The sequence below is a fragment of the Choloepus didactylus genome, chromosome 21, assembly GCF_015220235.1.
Source record: "Choloepus didactylus isolate mChoDid1 chromosome 21, mChoDid1.pri, whole genome shotgun sequence".
Taxonomy (NCBI): domain Eukaryota; kingdom Metazoa; phylum Chordata; class Mammalia; order Pilosa; family Megalonychidae; genus Choloepus; species Choloepus didactylus.
This window is the reverse complement of record NC_051327.1, coordinates 22,450,330-22,471,777: the sequence shown is the minus strand read 5'-3', so window position 1 is coordinate 22,471,777 and position 21,448 is coordinate 22,450,330. Positions and strand designations below refer to the sequence as shown.

The following is a 21,448-nucleotide window of genomic DNA, read 5'->3' as shown; positions in this document are numbered from 1 at the left end:
TATCTAGTTAAAATCTCTACTTCTACCCTTTTCACATCACATTTTCTTTATTCTTTCTGGAGCCTTCTGCAGGAGCTCATGCCACAGTATCTTCCAGCTCATTAACCACTGGTTGATCTCATATATTGAACTTTTCCTTCAACTATTATATTGTTTATACTCAATATTTCACTTCTTTTTAAAGTGCTTGCTTTGACTTCACGTTACTGATACACTCATTTCCTCGAGAATGTTTACTTAGCGTTGATAGTTCAGTTTGATGTCTCTCTTTCAGTGGTTGAATTCCTGAGATTTCTAATTTTTTTCCAGAGCTCATTTCTCCTGGGGTTTCTAGGAATCTTGGCTGGAAGAACGGTGGAGAGAAGGATCAGTTACATTTCTGCTTCTTAGTATGGGTTTATAAAGGACAGACATGCCTTAAAACAAATACAGCACCATAATCTGGGATTACCAAAGTCTTCTGACCTTCTGCAAATAACCAAGCTACAAGGGGAAACCCCAGCCCCTTTTTTAAATCACCACTATAATATGTCAAATTTCTCATGTTATACAGCCACAGCTTCTGGAGTTGGACAGAAGTGCTGTAAGTTAGACATCCTACCTGTTTGTTTTATCTGCTTTTCCCCTCAACCAGGCCGAGTTGTTCTGGTAGTACTGAGCGAGTGCTTGTCTTCCTATTCCACCCTGTCATCGGGTGAGGCAACGATTCAACCGGGGTAACGTGAAGAAAAGAATACATTTTGGAAGTTTGGCTCAACAGATTCCCTGATCTTTGCAGCAGTTTCTTCAGTGTCCCTAGATCCATCTTCTTCCACTGGAAGACCACAGCTGTCCCATCTCCCCTCAGGGGATTCTTTTACATTATTTTCAATCCGTGCCCTTTGCTCACAAGTCAGTGATCCAATGGTAGCTCACCAATTTGACAGGAACCAGTTTATTTTTATAACGTGAAAGAGAATTTATCTTTTGATATGACTATCTTGATGGCAATTAGGGAAAACAATTACCTTTTTCTATTTTCTTTTTGGCTTTCCTATGATTTGGGAAATTCTTTAGCACTGCCATATTAACGTCCTACATGTCAAATGCTTCCCCTCTTTAAAGAGCTTAGTTGGACAACATTTGGGCATATTTTGGGATGTTAATAAAACAAAGGGTGAGTTTTTGGCGTATTGTAAGTGGTCTTGTGCTGATGTCTTTTGAGATATTTATTAGAGGCAAAATTGAAAAAGTTAACTGACCCCAAGTTATGTGTAGTAATATGGGAATTCACCTCATGAAAGGAACAGGACCTCAATGTTATTAAAAGGAGAGCCACACTGTTGCCTGACCTTTTGCTCAGTGGTTAAGCCCAGTAGACTGAAAGAACAAAATTAGCCAATGTGAGGGAATCACACCTCCCAGTCCCTTAATTAATCCTCCTTCAAGTTTAATCTGCTACTGAGAAAGTTGAAATAAAAGCAGGCACACAAATTTGACTCCATTTAATATCACAGTCTTTGCTGTGCAGTATACTGCCCCATCCTGAAGTATAAATTTTTATAGTGCAAAGTCTTAATTATCCATTTGCTTTCATTCACATTTGTGCTAACACCTGTGTATTTTACATCTTTGCTGAAAGGACTAGCTAAAAGGTTTTAAAGTATAACTTTTTATCAAATAAAACTCACCATTATGTAAGTACCTCAACAAAAGGTCAGTTCTATGATAGGTGAATGGTTAATGATACATCCCAAATTCAGAAATGTGAAAAACAATTTGTCTGAGAAAACATGAAAAGTCACACATTAGCTGCTTTATTGAAGAGGCAATTCAGATCCATTTATGTGTGCCAGACCTGTGGCCCTTTAAGCTTTGTAAATATTTTACTTAAAATATGTTTTGTATTATTAAGCTTTAAAGACTCAGTGTAGGAAATCTTAGTTGCCACTTAAATACTATAAAGAGTAAGGAAAATGTTCAGAGATAGAATGTGGTGATGAACGCATAACTATGTTATCACACTGTGGACAGTGGATTGTATACCATGGATGATTGTATGGTGTGCAAATGTATTTCAATAAAATTGAATTTAATAAAAAAAATACTATAAAGAATTATTTCCTGCACATGATTTTGCAAAACCTACCATTTAATCCCTGCTATGCAGAATATTCGTAAAAACTAGAAAAATACAGCAAGAGTGCTGAGCAAAAGAAATGGTAGCCATTTGTGATTTAAAACAAAACTTTTCAGGAAACTATAACATACATGCAGAAAAATACACAAATCTTAGGTGCATGGTTAACATACTCAGGTATTCAGCACCCAGACTGAGAAATTTATGATTACCAGCACCAGATAAATCCCACTTATATGTCTTTCCAAACCCAGGCAAGTCACTATCCTGATTTCTAAGTGAATAGATGAGTTTTGCCTGTTTTTAAAATATTTTATATAAATGCAATCACATATATTTGCTTGTATCTGGATTCTTCTATTCAGCATTCTGTGTGAAATTCAGTTATATTATTGCATGTACTTAGTCTGCTTATTCTCATTGCTTTAAAGGAGACTACAGTGGAAATATACAATGTACATTTATTCTTTCTACAGTATATATACCCCTTAAGGTAGTTCTCAGGGCTTTTTTTTTTTTTTTTCAGTCTTAAATAAAGCTGCTATGGATATTCTATTCTGTGTCTTTTGGTGGACATATACATCCACTTCTGCTAGGTTTGGGTAAAAGGGTATACACATGTTCAGTTTTAAGTGCCAGCTTTCCAAAAGGGTCATGCTAATTGGCAATTCTTGCGGCAGCGTATATGAGTTTCCGATATATATGCATCTTTGCCAAGCCTTGGTAACTTTTCATCTTTTTTATTTTAACCATTTCAGTGGGTGGGCAGTTGTACCACATGGTACCTTGCACTTCCCTGATTACTAAAGTTAATGCACCTTTTCAGTTTTCAGCAATCTGGGTATCTTCTTTTGTAAAATGGATGTTCAAGTCTTTTGTCCATTTTTGTTTTTTTTCTTGTTGATTTGTAGTTGTACTTTATATACCCTAGATTAGGGGTTGGCAAACTGGCCTGCAGGCCAAATCCAGCCTGCCTTCTGTTTTTATAAACAATGTTTTATTGGCCATACCAGTTTGTTTACATATGGTATATAGTTGCTTCCATGCTACAATAGCAGAGTTGAGTAGTTATGACAGACTACCTGACCCCCAAAGCCCAAAATACTATCTGGCCCTTAACTGAAAAAGTTTACCAACCCTTCTTCTAGATTCAAGTCAGCTGTCATATGTATATATTGCAAATATCTTCTCGCCCTCCGTGGTCTGCCTATTCACTTTCTTAATGGTGTCTTTTTGTTAAACACAAGTTCTTAAATTTAGTATAACCAAATTAACAAGATTTATTTTATGGTCTACTGTTCTTTGGGTTTTGTTTAAAAATGAACTCTGCTTACTCTGAAGTTACAAAGTCTTTTTAGTTTTCTTGTTAAAGCTTTACTTTACATTTCAATCCCAATAGATTAGGATCCCAATAGACTGCAATCAATCCCAAATAGATTTTGTATTTTAGGTAAGCTGGGGATCAAGACCCTTTTCCATATGAAATTTATGTGATAAATCAATTTATTGGAAAGAACATCCTTTTCCCATCTCACTGATTACCTCTGTAAAAAAGATCAGGTGACTCTATGAGTCTTTCTGAAATCTTTATTCTGTTCCATTGGCCAACTTGTCTATCCTTACATCAATACCATTATCATAATTTCTATGGCTTTATCACAGTTCTTGATATCTGGCATTTAGTCCCCTGTCTATTCTTTTATGATAGCCTTGACTATTATTGGCCTTTTGAACTTTCACATAAATTTTAGAATTAGCTTAATTTCCATTGAGAAATTCAGATTTAGATTGAGTACATTGAATATATGAAGTAAGTTGGGAAAACTGGTATCTTTTGAAATTGAGTCTTGGAATCCATGAAGAAGACATATCCCTCCCTTCTTTGTTATTTTTTTGTACAGAGTTCTTTAAAATATGCCCCCCACCCCCACCCAGGTATGTGAACTTTTTTTTTTTAAAGTATTGTGAACAATATTGATGTAAAATTTTACTTTCAATGTTATAGTAAGGCATTTTTTACATGATGTGTGCAGGAATTTTGCTAAATTTATCACTGATTCTAATTTTCTGTATATTCCTCAGAATTTTCCAGTACAAAATCATGTTATCTGCAATTAGAAGTTTTACTTCTTTTCCAACCCTTACGCCTTTTGTTTCTTTTCCTTGCTTTACTGATCTGGCTAGGTCCTTCTTTACAATGTGGAATAAAATTGGTGACTGAATATCCTTGCCTCTTTTTTTTTTAATCCTGGAGAACGCTTTCAACATTTTGCTATTAGGAATGCTCTTTGTTGTACTTTCAAATATTCTTTCTCCAATTAAGGAAGATTTCTTTCTCTCCACAGTTTCCTAAGGTCATAACTGAGTTCTGATTTTATCATATGACTTTTCTGAATACTAATTATCTTTCTCCATGTAGTGAAATATAGTAAATGACCTTTGAATATTAAGCCATCCTTGCATTCTTGGAGCAAGACCAATTTGATTACTATCTTATCCTTTCTCCAGAAAAAATTCATCTACTTTCTTCTTTGCTGAGGATTGGGTCATACGACCGCTATAAACAACTCATTGGCAAACAGAATGGAATTATCATTACTGGTTTAGACTAATCAGGATTTACCCTCTGTATCATGTGAGGAAATCACAGACACTCAAACTCTTCCGGAATGGAATGGGGTGAGAAAAGACAGGAAAGTAATCAAAAACTTGTTCCAAAATACTGGAAATAAAGGAACAGTGCACATAAAATGTCATCCTATTCATATCAAAGATAAAAATCAGAATTACATAGTATTGGCACTATGCACACACAAATTTATGGATTGAAAATTTGAGTAATAATAGTTGGGATATTTTATATAGGGAATATTTTAGTAGTACAGTTGTTCCTCTTCTATTCAAACAGACTTAATTTCTATTGCCTATGCACAGTTCAAGAAAAATAGTATTAAATCCTTTTTGCTCAGGTGCAGTTGAAAACTTTAAAAAAATCACTTTTCTAGCTATGAGGCGTTTATTAAAAACCCATTTGTAAATGCCTCTAAAGTTTAGAAAATTACGTATTTTATGATTTTATACCTATCAGGTCTTACATCACCAACAATATATCCTGTATGTTTAGTACATTTTGCCATCTTAATATTCAAATAAGGATACTCTTTTCACAAATTACTCAAATCCAAACTTGCATAGAATTGTCATTAAATTGCATTTTAAAAATATAAAAACATGCCATAAATGTATTCAATGATACCATCAACACTATCAACACTCCTGATGACTTTAAAAGTTCTTTTTATATAATAAATGCTTATTCAGAACTGTTTTCTGGTATCTTTCCTATAAAGATTTGTTTTTACATCTGAAATATGGCTTTTAGTGTAATGATTTTCAAGAAAATATATTTTTTTCACGCTCATCACAGTGACACATTTCACCTCAGTATGATTTCCTGATATGTAATACAATTTGAATCCAAAATAAATCTTAAGCATTTATAAAGTTTCACTGCAGTATAAATCATCTGGTGTCCAATGAATTGTATGGCCTTACTCAAGGCTTTGCTTCTTGTTGCATTCTTAAGAGATCCTTCTCTGTGAAAATTCAGATTAAAATGACTCTAATACCTAAATGCTTTTCCCCATTCAGGAGACAGACAAGGGTTTCTTGCCAGTGTGAACTCTCAGATAAAACAATGATATTTGACTCTACTGGATTTCCCATATTCATTATATTCAGAGACTTTTCTGACCCGAGATTTTACTTCAGAGGAGACTTTCCACATCTAATACATTCATATTCCCTCTTCTATGAATTCTCTGATGGCTATTGAAGGCTGACCTGTGGTGAAATTTTTTCCCACATTCATTACATTCATAAGGTTTCTCTCCTGAATGAGTTCTATAATGTACAGTGAGATATGACTTCTGAGAAAAGACTTTTCCACACTCATTACATTCATAGGGTTTCTCTCCTGAATGGCTTCTATAATGTACAGTGAGGTTTGACATCCGAGAGAAGACTTTTCCACATTTACTGCATTCATAGGGTTTCTCTCCTGAATGAATTCGATGATGTATAGTGAGATATGACTTCTGAGAGAAGAACTTTCCACATTCATAGCATTCATAGGGTTTCTCTCCTGTGTGTACTCTCTGATGTCTAAACAGGGATGAATTATGGGAGAAGGTTTTCCCACATTCATTACATTCATATGGTTTCTCTTCGGAATGACTTCTGTAATGTAGAGTGTAGTACGACAACTCAGAGAATAATTTTCCACATATATTACATTCATAGGATTTCTCTGCTTTCGGAAGTGACTGATGTCTTCCGAAGCTTGAATTTTCAAGGAAGGTTTTCCCACATTCATTACATTCATAGGGTTTCTCTCCTAAGTCAGTTGTTTGATGATTAGTGAGACATGAAAATTGAGAGAACTTTCCACATTCACTGCATTCATGGGACTTCTCTTCTGTGTGTAATTTCCGATGTCTGATGAAGGCTGAATTTAAATTGAAGGTTTTGCCACATTCATTACATTCATAGGGTTTCTCTTCTAAATGACTTCTATAATGTATAGTGAGGTATGATACCCGAGAAAAGAATTTTCCACATTCACTACATTGATAAGGTTTCTCTCCTGTATGTGTTCTCTGATGTGTAATAAGGGTAGATTTCCGGTAGTAAGATTTCCCACAATCATTACATTTATAAAGTTTCTCTCCCGTGTGTGTTCTCTGATGGTCACTGAGGGCTGACTTACGGGAGAAGGATTTCCCACATTCATTACATGGGTAGGGCCTTTCTCCTGAATGATTTCTCTGGTGTAGGGTGAGATGTGTCTTTTGGCAGAAAGTTTTTCCACATTCACTACATTCATAGGGTTTCTCTCCTGAATGAGTTCTCTGATGTTGAGTGAGATGTAACTTCTGACAGAAGGTTTTCCCACATTCATTACACTTATAAGGCTTCTCTTCTAAGTGTGATCTCCGATGTACAGTGAGGGTTCCCTTTTGGCTGAAGGATTTCCCACATACATTACATTCATAAGGTTTCTCCCCTGTATGAGCCCTCTGATGTATAATGAATTTTGACTTTTTACAGAAGGATTTTCCACATTCACTGCATTCATAGGGCTTCATGTCCACTTGTGATCTCTGATATACACTGAAATTTGACATTTGGATGAAGTCTGGTCCAGAATCATTCCACTCATAGTGCTTTTCCCCCATATAAGCTCTTTTATGAGTAATGAAAACAGCTTCATTTTCAAAGGCTTCCATGCATTTATTATATTCAAAGGGTTCCTCTAAAATAGTAATTTTCTCAAGAATACTTTCATCATTTTGTGAATAGCCTTCCCCATTTTGATTAAATTCATAGGGTTTCTCTCCATGATGTGTTTTCTCACATTCACCACATTCATCAGGTTGCTTTCTTGCATAGCTTCCATCACTAATAATTAATTCTGAAATAGATTCTAAACTCTTTCCACATGAAACACAATTATGAGCTATTATGCTTGAAGTAACAAAGTTTGGTTCCACATAAGTTTTGGCAGATGCGTTCTCTCCTTCTTCAATCAGGGTTTTGCTGTTGAGAAATAGAGTTTGACTTGAATGTTTTTCTTCATTTTCTTGGAATCTCTCTATCAAGTCATCACCTTTCCAGACTTCTTCTAAAAAAGAATAAAATGAAACACACCTTGTGATTATGAACATACAAGCTATGGAATGGGAGTGCTACACAAGTGCCCTATTTGTGGGGGACTATGGCATTAGGACCAACTTCCACCATTAAAAATAATCCCAAGTGTGTATTCTTCTTTTTCCCTTGATATGTACTATAACACACACACACACACACACACACACACACACACACACACACACGAAAGTGGGGAAGGATGAGGGTGAAAGAGGACCCAGCAGTTGTGGAAAAGGGAGAGTAAATTGACACCGAACACAAGTATCTTTGTTACTTTTATAAGTATTATGTTAGAAAAGGTAGCCTGAGAAATGAGGAGCAGAGCACAAAGTCACTGAAAGAGTACTAAATCTAGACAGAAATGGGAGGATTCAAAGCAAAGGGGTAAGTGGGAGAACAAGAAAAATTACTAGATGGATGGTCAAAGGAAATATTTAAGTATGGATTATGTTTGGGAGAAACTTAATATAAATTATAATTTATATTAAATATGACCTCAAACCAAGGTTACTATGGTAACATCCTCACTAGTCTACACCCTTCCAAATCATTGCCCCATTTCCATTCTGCACATAAATCCAAATAATTCCAACTTCTGAAAAGTCCAGTTGCCTCATGTTTACAGAAATAGTCATATAACCAGGGCTCCAACTCTCTAGCTTGGATTCACATCCATCTGAAAAGAGAGATCCAGGCACATAAATGTCCAGAGGAAAACGTAAGATAGACCAGAGGACAAGGCAGCATTACAAAAAGATCAGCTCTCTAAAGTGTTCTGACATCCTCCTCATTTAATACTAACTGAATGTGTGACCATCAAATTCTCCTTTTCCTACTTGCACAATATAATAGCATACTTTAATCCTGGAGCAAGGCTATCTCAAATCAAATCCCAACTCCAAGACTTTACTGGCAGGTGGACCTTGGGTAAGTTATTTAACTGTGATGTAGTTTCACTCATCTGCAATGGGAATGATAATAGCACCTAACTCAGAGGATTACGAAAAGATTAAATTAGGTTAATACATGTAAACTGTTTGTAACACAAACAACATGCTCATAAAGTTTCTTTCAATTTGCTAACTTAAATTTCCTAAAAACAGTCATGTCTCTGACATAATACTGTTATTTAAATGTGAATACATATAGTTGTTCCCATATTCCTGGGTTTTATTTGGTGTCGAATCTTAAATCCCAGATTCCTAAACCTCCTAGAATATTAACTTTTATTGTTATGTATCATACTGTTTTTTGGATGCTCCTAACTATTGTTACTTGCTTTCATCCATATTCAATGCAACCCTGACAGTCCTGCACGCAAAAACCTACAACATCCCCAAGTCCAAACACTGACAGAAAAAAATAGAAAAGTCATCATTCACAAACAGTATCTTTCATTACCCAGAATCACAACATGTGTTCAAACTAGCATTACACTAATATTCCAAAAACCTATCTTTTGTGCCAGGAAACCTCAGCCTATAAGTTTTTCCCAAACTTATTTTATAACCTATAAGTGCCTTGTTCATTCCCACCCACAAGTTTGTGCTCATGTTCTTTCGCTGAATTTGCTGGTCATCCAGTCATGGCTATAATCAAAACCTATCTATATTCTGGGTGAAGCTTTAAAATATTTACCAGATCTCTTCCAACCTCTTTGAAGCTCTCTTTCCCTTAAATTTTAAAATAGCTCTAATGAAAAGTTGTATAACATGCATTGTAACATAACGTTCCACATGAAAAGTGAATTTTTAAACCACTCGATGAAGCTATATTTTCCTTTCCTAACCAAAACGTATGCTCCTGGAAAGTATGACTGTACTTCTGATTTTCTTTTAATTTCTGAACAGAAATTAAAGTAATAGTTCTTAATCTGAATCAAATGAGGTGCTTCCATGTTCCCCTCTGACTCCTATCTGTTTTATCAGAATCTATGGTTCAGAATAAACTCTCTCTCAATGGATGAATAATAATAATCTTTCATTTCCTTAGCTCCTCAGTCAGTGAAAAATTTACTAAATACCTACTGTGTTTTATATCCCCAAACAAAGTAGAATATAAGGTCCTTCCTCTCTGTGAGGCTATAGTTCAAGTAGGGAAAGAAGCTCAAGCAACAGATAAATGCCACTACATATTAGAGTATATAATCTTATCTAGTGGTAACAACATTAAGTGGAATGGATAGTAAGAGAAAGGAAAGATGATTGGATTGGTGAAAAAGTAATAAACTTCATGGAGGAGTTGAACTTTTAAGCTCAAACTTAAAATATATATTACTGGGAAAGGAAGGTGCATATGGAAAAAAAGACGCAATGAATCATCATTTGAATGGGAGACATTAAAAAATTTATAGAAATTGGAGTTTAACAAGAGTTTGAGGAAACAGAAAGAAATTATTTTTGACAGCTAATATGGGACCATATTGTGATGGGACTTGAGAAAAGAATTTAAATTCAATTTAAGAACAGAAGAATAGAAGAATAGCTATAGGCTTATATTATCTGGCTAGTGAGAAGATCACTTGGATGCTTTAGATGACAGTTGTTGAAATTTCCAAATAGGATTCACTGTAATTCGGGCATGACAGAATACTGTTTACTTTGATGTTCAGAAGAAACTGAGAATATGCAGAAAAATTTTAAGGCATATCACAAGAGACTAAAAACAGAAAACCAAGGAAGAACAGTACAATCTAATAAATACAGGGAGGGGGAAGATGCATAGAATTCACTATTTGGGAAAGATCATAGCTTATCATCAGACATTCTGAGAAAGAAGAAAGTAGACTTTCCCTCTGGTGATGTAATTTTTCAGGTAAAATAACCAACTAGACTACTGGTTAAATGTGTTAGTGCTATCATTTTGGATGTCAGCAGCATACATACAAAAAGCCTTAAAATTTTGAGACTAGATGAACTCTTGTAAGGGTCAAAAAAACAAAAAAAGCAGAAAACAGTATTTGAAGGTGTGATTTAGGATCTCTGAGGCATATGTATACATAACTACCTTTAGTCACTCCCAAAGGTCTGAGATGACCATTTTAAAAAAATCTGATACTTTGCTAACTCACCTGGACAGCTCTGACATGGGAATTCACCTTCTACTATCCATGGCTCTTCTCCTTGCTCCAACTTGATGATCACATCTGGTTTGGTAATATCGTACCCTGTTGAGAAATGGAGAAGGACTTGGACCAGCTGCTTGGCTTAGGATCTCTGAGGTATAAGACGCTGCCTTATAAGCTGCATATAAAAGTACTCCCATTTTTACCTTATCAAATTTAGAAACTTGCAATGGGAAAGAAAAGATACAGATACCCTACTGAATGCCCAAAAGGGATTAAATGGTCTTACTACTTATTTCTTCAAACTCAAGGATAAAATCATTAAATTGGCAGTCACCACATAGTAGCAACTCAGAAGGAAGCTACCCTCACCCACTGAAATGAGGTTGCTGTAGTTCTCCAGCATCACATCCTTGTATGTTATCTTTTCATCAGCATCCAGTTGCTGCCACTCCTCCTGGGTGAAGTCCACAGCCACATCCGTGAATGACACTGACCCCTGTAATGGCACCGTGATCAGAGATGGGTGATATGGAAGAGACATATAGAGACAAGATCTTACCATGCTTACCAGTAAAGTTAATAATAAACCAAAATAATCTTACTTTATACTACAGATTATGGGAGGAAAAGAAACCATACTGGAAACACATTGCCTTTGGGTTCTTTAAATAATGTACCCAAACAAACAAGAAACAAGAAAAAAAACCAAAATTGATCTCCTACTTTGTGCCTCAACTATCTGAGTTTTGGGGGACATAAGGTGAGTAAAACCCCACTCCTTTTCAAAAAGCTTGTAACCTAGTAGAGAGACACAAATGTAAATACACACATGCCTTTTAATCCTTGTCACTTTCTACAGTCTCCTTTGCTGGGTGGTTCCTCCTCTTCTAGACCTCCTAATGTTGGAGGACCCCAGGACTCAGTCCCTGGTCTATTCTCTTTCCTTCCCACACTCTGCTTTGGTGCTCTCATCCAGTTTCAGGGCTTTGATCCTTTGATTCTTTTATTCTCACAGTCAGCTATCTCTAGCTATCTGTGTGTGTAACTTTTTTACTTTCTTCAAGTTTTATCTCAAATATCTTCAAATATCTCAATCTTTGCAGCAATAAATATTTGTTGATTAAATGAATGCCCTAAGATGTTATTAGCATATACAAGGTAGAGGGTAGTTTAACAAAATAGAATCAAATTCTTTCAATATTGTTAATATTGGATTAGACTCCATGGATTCTGTTAATCTTACATCCTTAGAACTGAATTGTGTATTCAATAGGATTCAAGGGAAAAGAAGACAATGACATGAAAAGTACCAGTGGCAAAAACTGAAGCAGCATTAACATTTAAAAGGCTGGAAGAACAGGCCAAAGAAACCAAGAAGGCAGTCTCTTAAGGGAAGCTTTCTGGCAGTAAGGGTCAATTCAAATTCACGACAGTAGATCAGACACACACAGTTACTTCCCTGCCTCAAAACAAACAAAACCCCCAAAAAGGCTAATTCAAAGAAATATAAACATAGATGACATTCATAAGGGCACTGAACACAGCAGGAATTTCTTTGAGGAAACTCGCTTGAAGGTATAGAGTAGGTAAAGACAAAACAAACCAAAGCTAAGGAACACACAACTTGGTACAGAGGCAGATGCTGGGTTCCAGCAAAAGTGAGGAGCAGACTCTCCAACCAGGTGCTTGAAAGTCTCCAGGAACATCAGGAGGACCTAGGGTTCCTGTGGGCGGTACAGTGATTGGTGGGGAGAGTAGTCAACCACAGGATTACCTGGGTGGCTTGAGTGGGTCCCTGCTTTAAGTGCACAGAGCAGCCAGATTAATGTTGAACCTGATGAGAACCCTCTGGCTCTGGACCCGGAGACCAGAGACAGCAGAGGACAAAACATTTCAGCCCTCCATAATTAGGGTGACATGTATTCATCGCCCAAACCAGGAAACTTCTATATGAGACAGATGATAAACCAGGAATATAGGTAGAATCCAAGACTGGGATGTATATACAACCCTAAATCCATAATGGACATGGATTTCTTCTCCCCTAAAGATCTCTTAAAAAACTCTACTCTCCATGTAAAACAACTTGAGCAAATTAACCATGTCTAGCAATTCACCTCCTATTCAAAACGAAGTGATGCCTACCCTAATTACGTGCCCCAACCCATTCAGTTCCAGAACTCTGCAACCATCCCCTCCATAAAGGAAAGAGTAGTAAATATGGTCATTGGTTGAGTACAGTCACATTAGCGATTAATTCTTCTCAAACAAATAGAAATAGGAAATCAAGAATTGTCAGCTATTTGAGGAAAAGAGCATAAATAAAAGATAAACACCAAGATGAACTCAACAATGATAAAACCAAATTCATCAAGAAAACAATTTAATTTTTTCCCGATTCATATTTTTGAATAAACTAAGCAGGATATTGCCTTTATAAAATGAGAACTTCTGCTAAGAAACAGTTACCAGAAAATAATTAGAAATTAAAATCTGCAGTGTTGAATTGTTTTTAAAAAATCTTCAAAAGGCTTGATTATCAAATGGGACATAGAAAATATAATTTAGGAAATCTCTCAGAAAATAAGAAATGGAAACAAAGAAAATTTGATAAGAAATCAGATCCAACAGAGTCAACATTTTCAGAAAAAGAAAACATGAAGGATGGACAAAAATAAATCAAAGGAAGGACAGAAAATGATTCCTTGATGTGAAAAATCAGTGAGCCGTCATATCAAAAGGGCCCATCTAATTCATAAACAAAAATATTGGGAAAAATTAGAAATCCAGAAATCTCTTGATAAAATACTTGTAACTGGAAACTTAAAACACACCAGTTACCCTGACAACCAATATTCTACTCCTCATCTGATAGAAAATAATTGAACTTAGAATTGTATACCAAACCAAACTGTTAAGCATAAGGTAACTATAAAGCTGTTTTTACAAAAGCAAGAATATTTACTAAGAAAATCATTTCTTTAAAACATTCATTGATACACTCCACTGAAACCCAAGAGAATCCAAGAAAGAGGCCCATGTGAATATTAAAAAACCTCAGTGAAAGACCAGCAGAAAGAGACAGTTTTTGGTGCTGCAAGGAACAGCTCTGGAGATTCCAACATTTAACTTATGGTTTAGAAAAGAGAAGTGCTCAGTAAGCATGCTACATTATCCTATGATTTATAAAGGATATATCAACAAAGGGTTTCTATCCCCTGATACGGCTCACAATAGTGTAGGTCCTGAGGCTAAGATTCCCTGAGATACAGAAGTAGAGCTGCTGCACTGACTGGCTGAGAAATTAAAAGCACCCATGTTTATCCATAGGGAAGCCAAATGAGCTAATCAAGTCAACTACAGAAATTAATAGTGTTCCGGATTGAGTTAGTCCAGAAGGCAGAGAAGATGGTAGGGGTTAGAAGACTGATAAGAATGAAGAGTGCTTGGCTTCAGTTGTTTTCACTTCATTTTAATACTATATCAGGGTTCAAAGGCAAACTATTGATTCATTAGTTTAAGATGAAAAGAATTTAATACAGGGAATTTTGTGTTTCCAAAAACAGGAAGAACAGGGTCTAAGCTGAAACTCCGGGTATACCGTTCAGAATAACATCACAGAACTGGCCTATCTGGCAGCCTGAGGATCTGAGTTTCTAAATATGCACTCCTCATGGATATGTGAAACAAAAGATAATGACGGGTTGGCAGAAATACAGAAATATCTTACCCTAGTCAGATTACAGCATCTTGCACCATTACATCATAATGTATTGCTATTAATTTTTCATTAGGCATATGCTTCAATAAGTAACAATATTCTGACTTACTATATTATGACAAAAGATGGAGTGTGGAGGAAGGAGAGATCCATAAGCCATTTGGTTATTTAGAAAAGGAAGGAAACCTGGACTGAAGAAGCTGCTGTTCTAACTGCAAACTCTAGGAACAAACCATTCTGCAGCACTTGTGGACTCAGGAAGCTTCCACTGACCACCCTGATGTCCAGACCACACTAAACACTACAAAAACTGTAACTGACACCAGCAAAATGGGCGTTCTAAGCCTTGTCTCTCAATACCTCTGGAGTTAGCTTTTAGAACATAGGGTAGTAGCTGGAAAAAAATAAGTCAACCCCCTCCTTGACAGTACTTTACAACATAAACAGAAGCACAATCCCTGACTCACTGCAGCAAACATCCTTTAATGTATGGGGAACTTCCATCACATCTGGAACCCTAGTTGCAAGAGAGTCTATGAAGTCTGGTGTTTAGCTCTCCAGCTTCTGCAGTAGAGAAAGGCACATAATAAAAAGGGTTAGAGCCGATTTTCTATTATTACCAAGCACAAAACAAAACACAAGATGAAGATGCAAGTGAATGAACAGACTGTAATACCTACTATGTACTTCATTTAAATATGTACTCACAGAATACAGTAAATCAGGGTAAGGAAGAGAATTTTGAGCTTTATGCATTTTAAGTCATCAGGCTGAAGAAGTCACATCAGCTCTCAAGGGTTTACAACTGCCATAAAGAAATTCCTCGCTGCACTTGAGATGTATATATTTGTGTTCCATTCCTTACTGTCTCCTAAAGCTTAAAGCGTGGCCATAGCCTACCACATGTAGCATCTGTAACAGCTACACTAGTGTGTTCCCAATTCCCAGTTGAAGGAACCCTGAATTCTCTTTCTATCAAGCAGTTCACATGTTCTAGGATAGTGGGATCTGGGCAGGCACAACAAGGAGGGACACAGTCCTCAAGAGGAGCAAAGAACTCAGAGCAGACCTGGAGTCAAATCCCAAAGCTGTCTAAAATTCCCCATCCTTTAAAACACACATTCTTGTGTAAACTGTTCTGTGGCGGCCAGTCTTCAGGAATGCTCCCAAGGACTCACACACGTGAGGAGACCCCGCCACACACACACATTGTACCAGGGTTGGTCTGTGTGACCCAGAGAACACAGAAGTGATGGTAAGTCACTTCTGAGATTAAGTTAGCAAACGGACTGCAGCTTCTAGTTCTCTTACTTGCTCTCAGTACTTGCTCTGGGGGAAGCCCAGTGGCCTGTGGTGTGTGTGAGCAGCCCTAGGGAGAGGCCAAGAAGCAGGGAACTGACTGAGCCAGAAGGAGGGTCTCCAGCCCCTTCAGATGACTGCAGCCTCATGAAAGACCCTAAGCCAGAATTACCCAACTAAGCTAGTCCTGGATTCCTTACCTTCCCAGAAATGTGAGATAATAAATGTTTGTTCTTTTAAGCTGCTCAGTTTTGGGATAATTTATTACACAGCAATAGCTAACCAAGATTTGTTCATTCACAAATGGTCACACGTGACTAAAATTCTGCTTCCCTTGGTATTTTCACTTCTAAAATACTAGGAGCTACCTCATAATACTATTGTCTGTTAAATGAGCAAATCTATGTAAAGCACTTGCTGGGATATAATATATACTCAAACGTGACATGTATTGTTAATATTGACCAACCACTATATATTGTGTCACTTTATTTTAATTGCCTTCCATGTTAGGACAGCAAAATAACCAGAAAACTTAAGATTTGTTTCTGTTGATAATATACCTATGAAATTTTATGTAATTGTTAAGAAGGGATTAACAAATAATATCTTTTTTAATAAAACAAGAGTTCAGATTATTTCAACAAAAAATGGAGGTAGGAGTGTAGTGTGGAGAATGGTGGAGGAAATCCAAGCAAAACATCTTTTCCTTTTCATGTGCAATTAAAGATAATGATAATTTCCTGAAGGTGAGAGGAAAACAGTATAAATACACATGGGAAACAAATAAAGGTATAGAATGGGCTCCATTTCTGTTCTCGGGGCCTAGTAACTGACCGTTCTGTTAGTCTGAGAGCTCTAAGGTCAGTGTCTGCTGCAGACTGGGCTTCGGTGGCCTGGACAGGCTGAGAGTGAGAGACGAGAATGAGCTTCAAACAGAGAAGTGCTGACTGGTGAAACTTCAGCAGACTAGAGGTTACCAGGGCCTGGGTGGAGGGGAGAATGGGGAGTTTGGAGTGATGAAAAGTTTTAGAAATCAATAGTGGTGATGGTTGCACATTGTGAATGTATGAATGCTACTGAATTGTGCACTTAGCAATGGTTAAATTACAAATTATTTTATATATATTTTACCACAATTTTTAAAAAACTTAAAATATCGTTTAAAATACATTTAAACCTAGGGGTTCATAATGATAAAGAAAAAGAGAAAAAAGAAACCTTGCTGCTCAGAGCCTATTAAATATTTTGAAAATTATCTTTCCTGCATGAACCATATAACTAAAGAAAGAACAACAGGAGAAGTTTATATTTAGAAAAGAATTCTGGCTAGTAAATGAAGAAGAAATGGTAGAACTAGAATACCACCATTTTTGCGTCTGCTAATGAATTGATGGATCAAGGCAATGAACATCACTAGATGCTGATGTCACCACAAAAGACAGAGAAGATGATCTGTACCTCAGGAGGAAATTGCACAAATGCCATGAACAAGAATCTGGCCCAAAGAAACCAATGTCTATCTGACTAAGCTATCAGATTTAACTGCCAGCTTTACAAGGTGGACAAGGAATAAAGAAATGTGTTAAAGGCAAAACGATGGCAATGCAATCAACACAATTCAGACCGTGGGAGACTGCAAAGAATAAGTAAGTAAAGAAGTTGCAAAGAAAAAATACAAGAGAGATGCAGGGGAAATGACTACTGAAAATCCTAAGAGAATTAGGAACCAACTGCAACATTATGGACCCTGTGTGCCCCGATTAAAAAGGATAAACTGAAAAAAAAATTTAGGAAATTTGGCAATGTTGAACACTGGATCTTCTATTTAAGAAAGAATGGTATTGTGGGTTATTCCCACCAATTTTTAAAAGAATTCTTATCATTTAGAGATACATACAGAAATATTTACAGATAAATTTTTTTAAAAGCCAAGAAAAGAAGACTTCATGATGAGTATCAGTTTGGAGGTAAGCCAAGTGTGTGGTGTCACAAAAAAGTAACATATCCACAGCAGAAGAATTGTCATGTGCAGTAAGGACTGGAAAATGTCCACTGGATTAGACCATAATTAGATCACTGGTAATCTTTACTAACAGATTCGGGGAAGTGGAAAGGTTGGCACAAAGATACTGAGTTGAAATGTGAGTGAAAAGTGAAGAAATCTTTAGAGAGTATCTTTTTGTGTTGTCTGCTATGCAACCCAAATAAATAGACTAACAGGAACACTGATGGAGAAATATTTGAAAGATGGAGCAGGTTATTCCCCTAGGTTTTATCCCTGAAATAAACAGTAATAACAGAAATATGACTCCTTGGAGAGCAGCACTGAGTTCTCCTTGGGCAGCAAGCCCTCCGCTTACATAAGGAACACGTGTAAGCCAGGTATTGCAAAGACTGAATTAATGGTGGTAATTATTATGGTAACCTCACCAAAGACATTTTTCCAAGTCCTAGGAAATTTTAAAAACTTACAAGGAACAAAAATGGCTGCTTCTTACAATCAATGCAGTAATCTTGGAGGAATAGTATTTTTCTTTTCTATGACTGTGAAGAACATTGGAGTCAAATTTGCAGCACCAATTCATTAGCTCTAAAGTACCATGCTACCTACACATATGAACTTGACAAAGATTACTGGTGCCAATCCAGCACTCTAATCGTATTTTATATGATCACATCATTTTTTCAACTTTCCCATTTTTAAATATGAACCCTTATAAACCATGTAAAATACATTATAAAAGAACAAGAAAATTCACCTGGGATTTCTCCATTTTCTGTTGCTCTTGGAAAAAGTGTAGACAACCGTACTGGTAGATCTAGGAGAGAAGTAAGTAAAATAATTAAAGTCATGAGTAATTAAAGTCATGAGTAATCTGACCTGCCTAAGGCAGGAATCTCCTGTGTAAAAGCCACCATAGAAAGCTCAATGAAAGAATACTGTGAACACTCAGAAGGGGCTAAAAGGGTGATACAGGGGAAACACACACCTGCACATCTGTAACTCCAGCATGACCATGTGGTAATTAGATGGGTTCGATTCCCCTTGGTGAATATAAACGCTGACTCCTTTTAAAAATAGCTAGCCATCATAAAATAAAAGGTGCAATAAAAACTCTCCTATACTGCTCACATATTTTCTTACTCTTTCAACTGCTTAAAATCCAAAGATTCTCAGGAATAAAGAACTTGAGTTTTCAAAAATGGGATAATGCATAAAGGAATGGTTTTGTTCTTAAATTATCTGACTCAACTTGGTTGCCACTGCACATAAGAATCTTTTATTAAGAAAACTGGGATAAGGTGGACAGCATCCTGTCCTGGAGAGGAGATTCCTAACTTTTACTCTTAGCAATCCCACCTACAAACTCTGTGACCCTGGACAATCGAGGCAAACGAGGCAGCAAGAGAAAACCATTGCATACTGTTCCTGAACTAGGAGGGAATCAGAAGATACTTAGAGGACAGAGGTGCTGATGGACGTCTGGAGACGCCTTGGGAATCTGGAACAGACGAGTGGAGGAGGAAGGGGCGCTGGGGTGTGGAGGGAGGTGTGGAAATAGACCGCCTTCAGCCGTGGGTGGGGGTCCCTCCTCCCCCCGTAAACCCTGTCCTCACAAATCTTCCAACCGAGGGCCCTTCCCGGAGCGGCCTGCCCCGCGCCCTCTCTTCTGGAAGCGGCCCAAGCCCTCAGCTCACGCGCTCCCTAATGTCCTCGGCCCGGGGTGACTTCACCCAAGAGAACTGCCTCGCGCCCGCAGATCCACGACCTACCCCTTGCGGGGCTCCGGGGGAGGCAGGAGCCGGGGATGATCTCAGGCCTGCTCCCGAGGGCTCAAAACGGCCGTAGCCTCCGCCCGGCCGTCGGTAAACTCAAACCCGGGCCGCTGAGGCTGCCGACGGGCCTGGCCGGGAGCGTCCGCGGAGCCCGGACTTGGCCGGGGCCAAGGGAGGGCCGCCTGCCGCGCGCCTTCTGGGCCCGGCGCCTCCGGCCACAGCGCCGCGGGCTCCGGGCACGGCTCCGCGATCTCCAGTAGAGCTTCGCGAGAACCCTTGACCGCCCCGCCCCGCCCCGCAGGCTCCGGGATCCTCGCCCACCGGAGGCCAAAGCCTGGGAATTAGGGCGAACGGTCACCTCGGAAGGACAGAAAGCCACAGCGGCGTGGCGGCACTGCGCTTGCGCGAACACGCACGCAGTGCAAAGTGCGCACGCGCCGGAGAAGGCCGGAAGCCCGGCTCCTAGAACCTGGCACAAGTAACAGGACAAGTGTCCTGATCCTATTTCCCATGAGTCAACGCGCCACGATTTTAGGGACCGTTTCACAACTTTCGGCCTTGTCTAGAGGTTAAGAGTCGCAGTGCTTTGACCGTTGGCTGCCCGGAAACCTGGATTCAATTTCTTCACTCTCTTTAAGGTAATGCCTATAATATTTCTGCTTCAGGTAGCCTGTTATGTCATTATGTCATGAGGCCCTTGTCGTTTGCTTGAGAATTTAAGGCTTAGGATCCAAGCACAACCATGCGAAATATGGGAAATGCATTTATGATGCTCACTTATGACTATAAATGAGACATTGAAATAAAATATTAGCAAATAGAGGCCGTTATATAAGGGTATCCGCTTGGAAAAGGGTATCCCTTTCCTGCCAGCAAGAAGGAAAGAATCAGAGCTTTTCCAAATAGTGTTTAATTCACGTCAAGTGTACAAAGCCCAGAAAATAGACGCAAAATTGGAAGAAAATAATTTTCCATGACTGTACTTCCTGAAGAGGATGATGCTTGTAGAAAAAGAAGTTTCTGATTTAAAGGGAAACTAAGCATTGTCTGGAGGGCACCCCTCCCTTTTATTTCGTTCCAGCCGTGCTCGTCTGAGCTGAGAAAGTCGTAGGGAACTGATGAACTTCTGTCTTGTCTGGTAGAAGTTCAATTGATTTCCCTCATCTGCATCCCCTCCCAGGAAAAATCCAGTTTTTCCTCCATTTCCTCATTTACATACCTGATCTGTAAATGTGCCTGTTTCAGAGATTCTCCTTTGAACGGGTTTATACTATCTGTCGATTCCCTCATGAATGCGATAAACTCTTTAGCATGTGTTCCTTTTTATATCTGGATGAAAGTCATGATTTTACCCTTTTAACAGTTTTGGAGCTCTTCATAGAGATGCCCAATGGATTCACTTAGCAAAGCCAGATAAACTTTCTTTCAATACTGGTGCACTGCATGGGTGATTGAAGCCCAGGAACATCCTTTGTTGGCTCCCAGAGATTTATCGAAAAGGAAATGGGACTTGGCTGACTTTGTTTCTTCACTGTTTTCCTCTTCTACTAATTTCATGTTTTTGCTTTGTTTTTGGTTTTTTTATGAAGCTAAAATACTCCCCCATTGTTAGCAGCCATGATTGAGAATTTGGCTTTATGGTCTGACCTTTGGGACTGATCTCTGAAAATGGATTACAGTTTCCAGAGAACTGTCTCTGTGGGCGAGAGACAGAGAATCCGACTTGTTGGTGCTTTCTGCTTGTCTATGG

General features: G+C 37.9%; 1 protein-coding gene across 3 annotated transcripts; it reads right to left on the bottom strand.

The window, feature by feature from the left end:
* Window positions 1-2,626: 2,626 nt before the first annotated feature.
* RBAK (RB associated KRAB zinc finger) lies at window positions 2,627-20,071 on the bottom strand. 3 transcript variants are annotated; one of them, XM_037814208.1, is made up of 6 exons: window positions 19,696-20,071; window positions 18,681-18,740; window positions 15,087-15,183; window positions 11,268-11,394; window positions 10,902-10,997; window positions 2,627-7,802 (listed from the first exon to the last, which is right to left on the bottom strand). In XM_037814208.1, exons 3-6 carry the CDS (start codon window positions 15,096-15,098, stop codon window positions 5,887-5,889), a joined length of 2,151 nt encoding a protein of 716 aa, XP_037670136.1. In that variant the 5' UTR covers window positions 15,099-15,183; window positions 18,681-18,740; window positions 19,696-20,071; the 3' UTR covers window positions 2,627-5,886. The 3 variants fall into 3 exon arrangements, with proteins under 3 accessions (XP_037670136.1, XP_037670135.1, XP_037670137.1); XM_037814207.1 differs by lacking the exon at window positions 15,087-15,183; XM_037814209.1 differs by lacking the exons at window positions 18,681-18,740; window positions 19,696-20,071 and adding an exon at window positions 16,756-16,903.
* Between the last annotated feature and the right edge of the window lie 1,377 nt (window positions 20,072-21,448).

Bases quoted from the DNA above. Each gene is read 5' to 3' on its own strand.
- RBAK (XM_037814207.1), bottom strand. The intron at 10,998-11,267 runs GTGAGGGTAGCT...ATTTCTCAACAG, and splicing joins CAGCAACCTCATTTCAGTGG to GGTACGATATTACCAAACCA. The intron at 7,803-10,901 runs GTGAGTTAGCAA...ATTCTTTTTTAG, and splicing joins CCCATGTCAGAGCTGTCCAG to AAGAAGTCTGGAAAGGTGAT.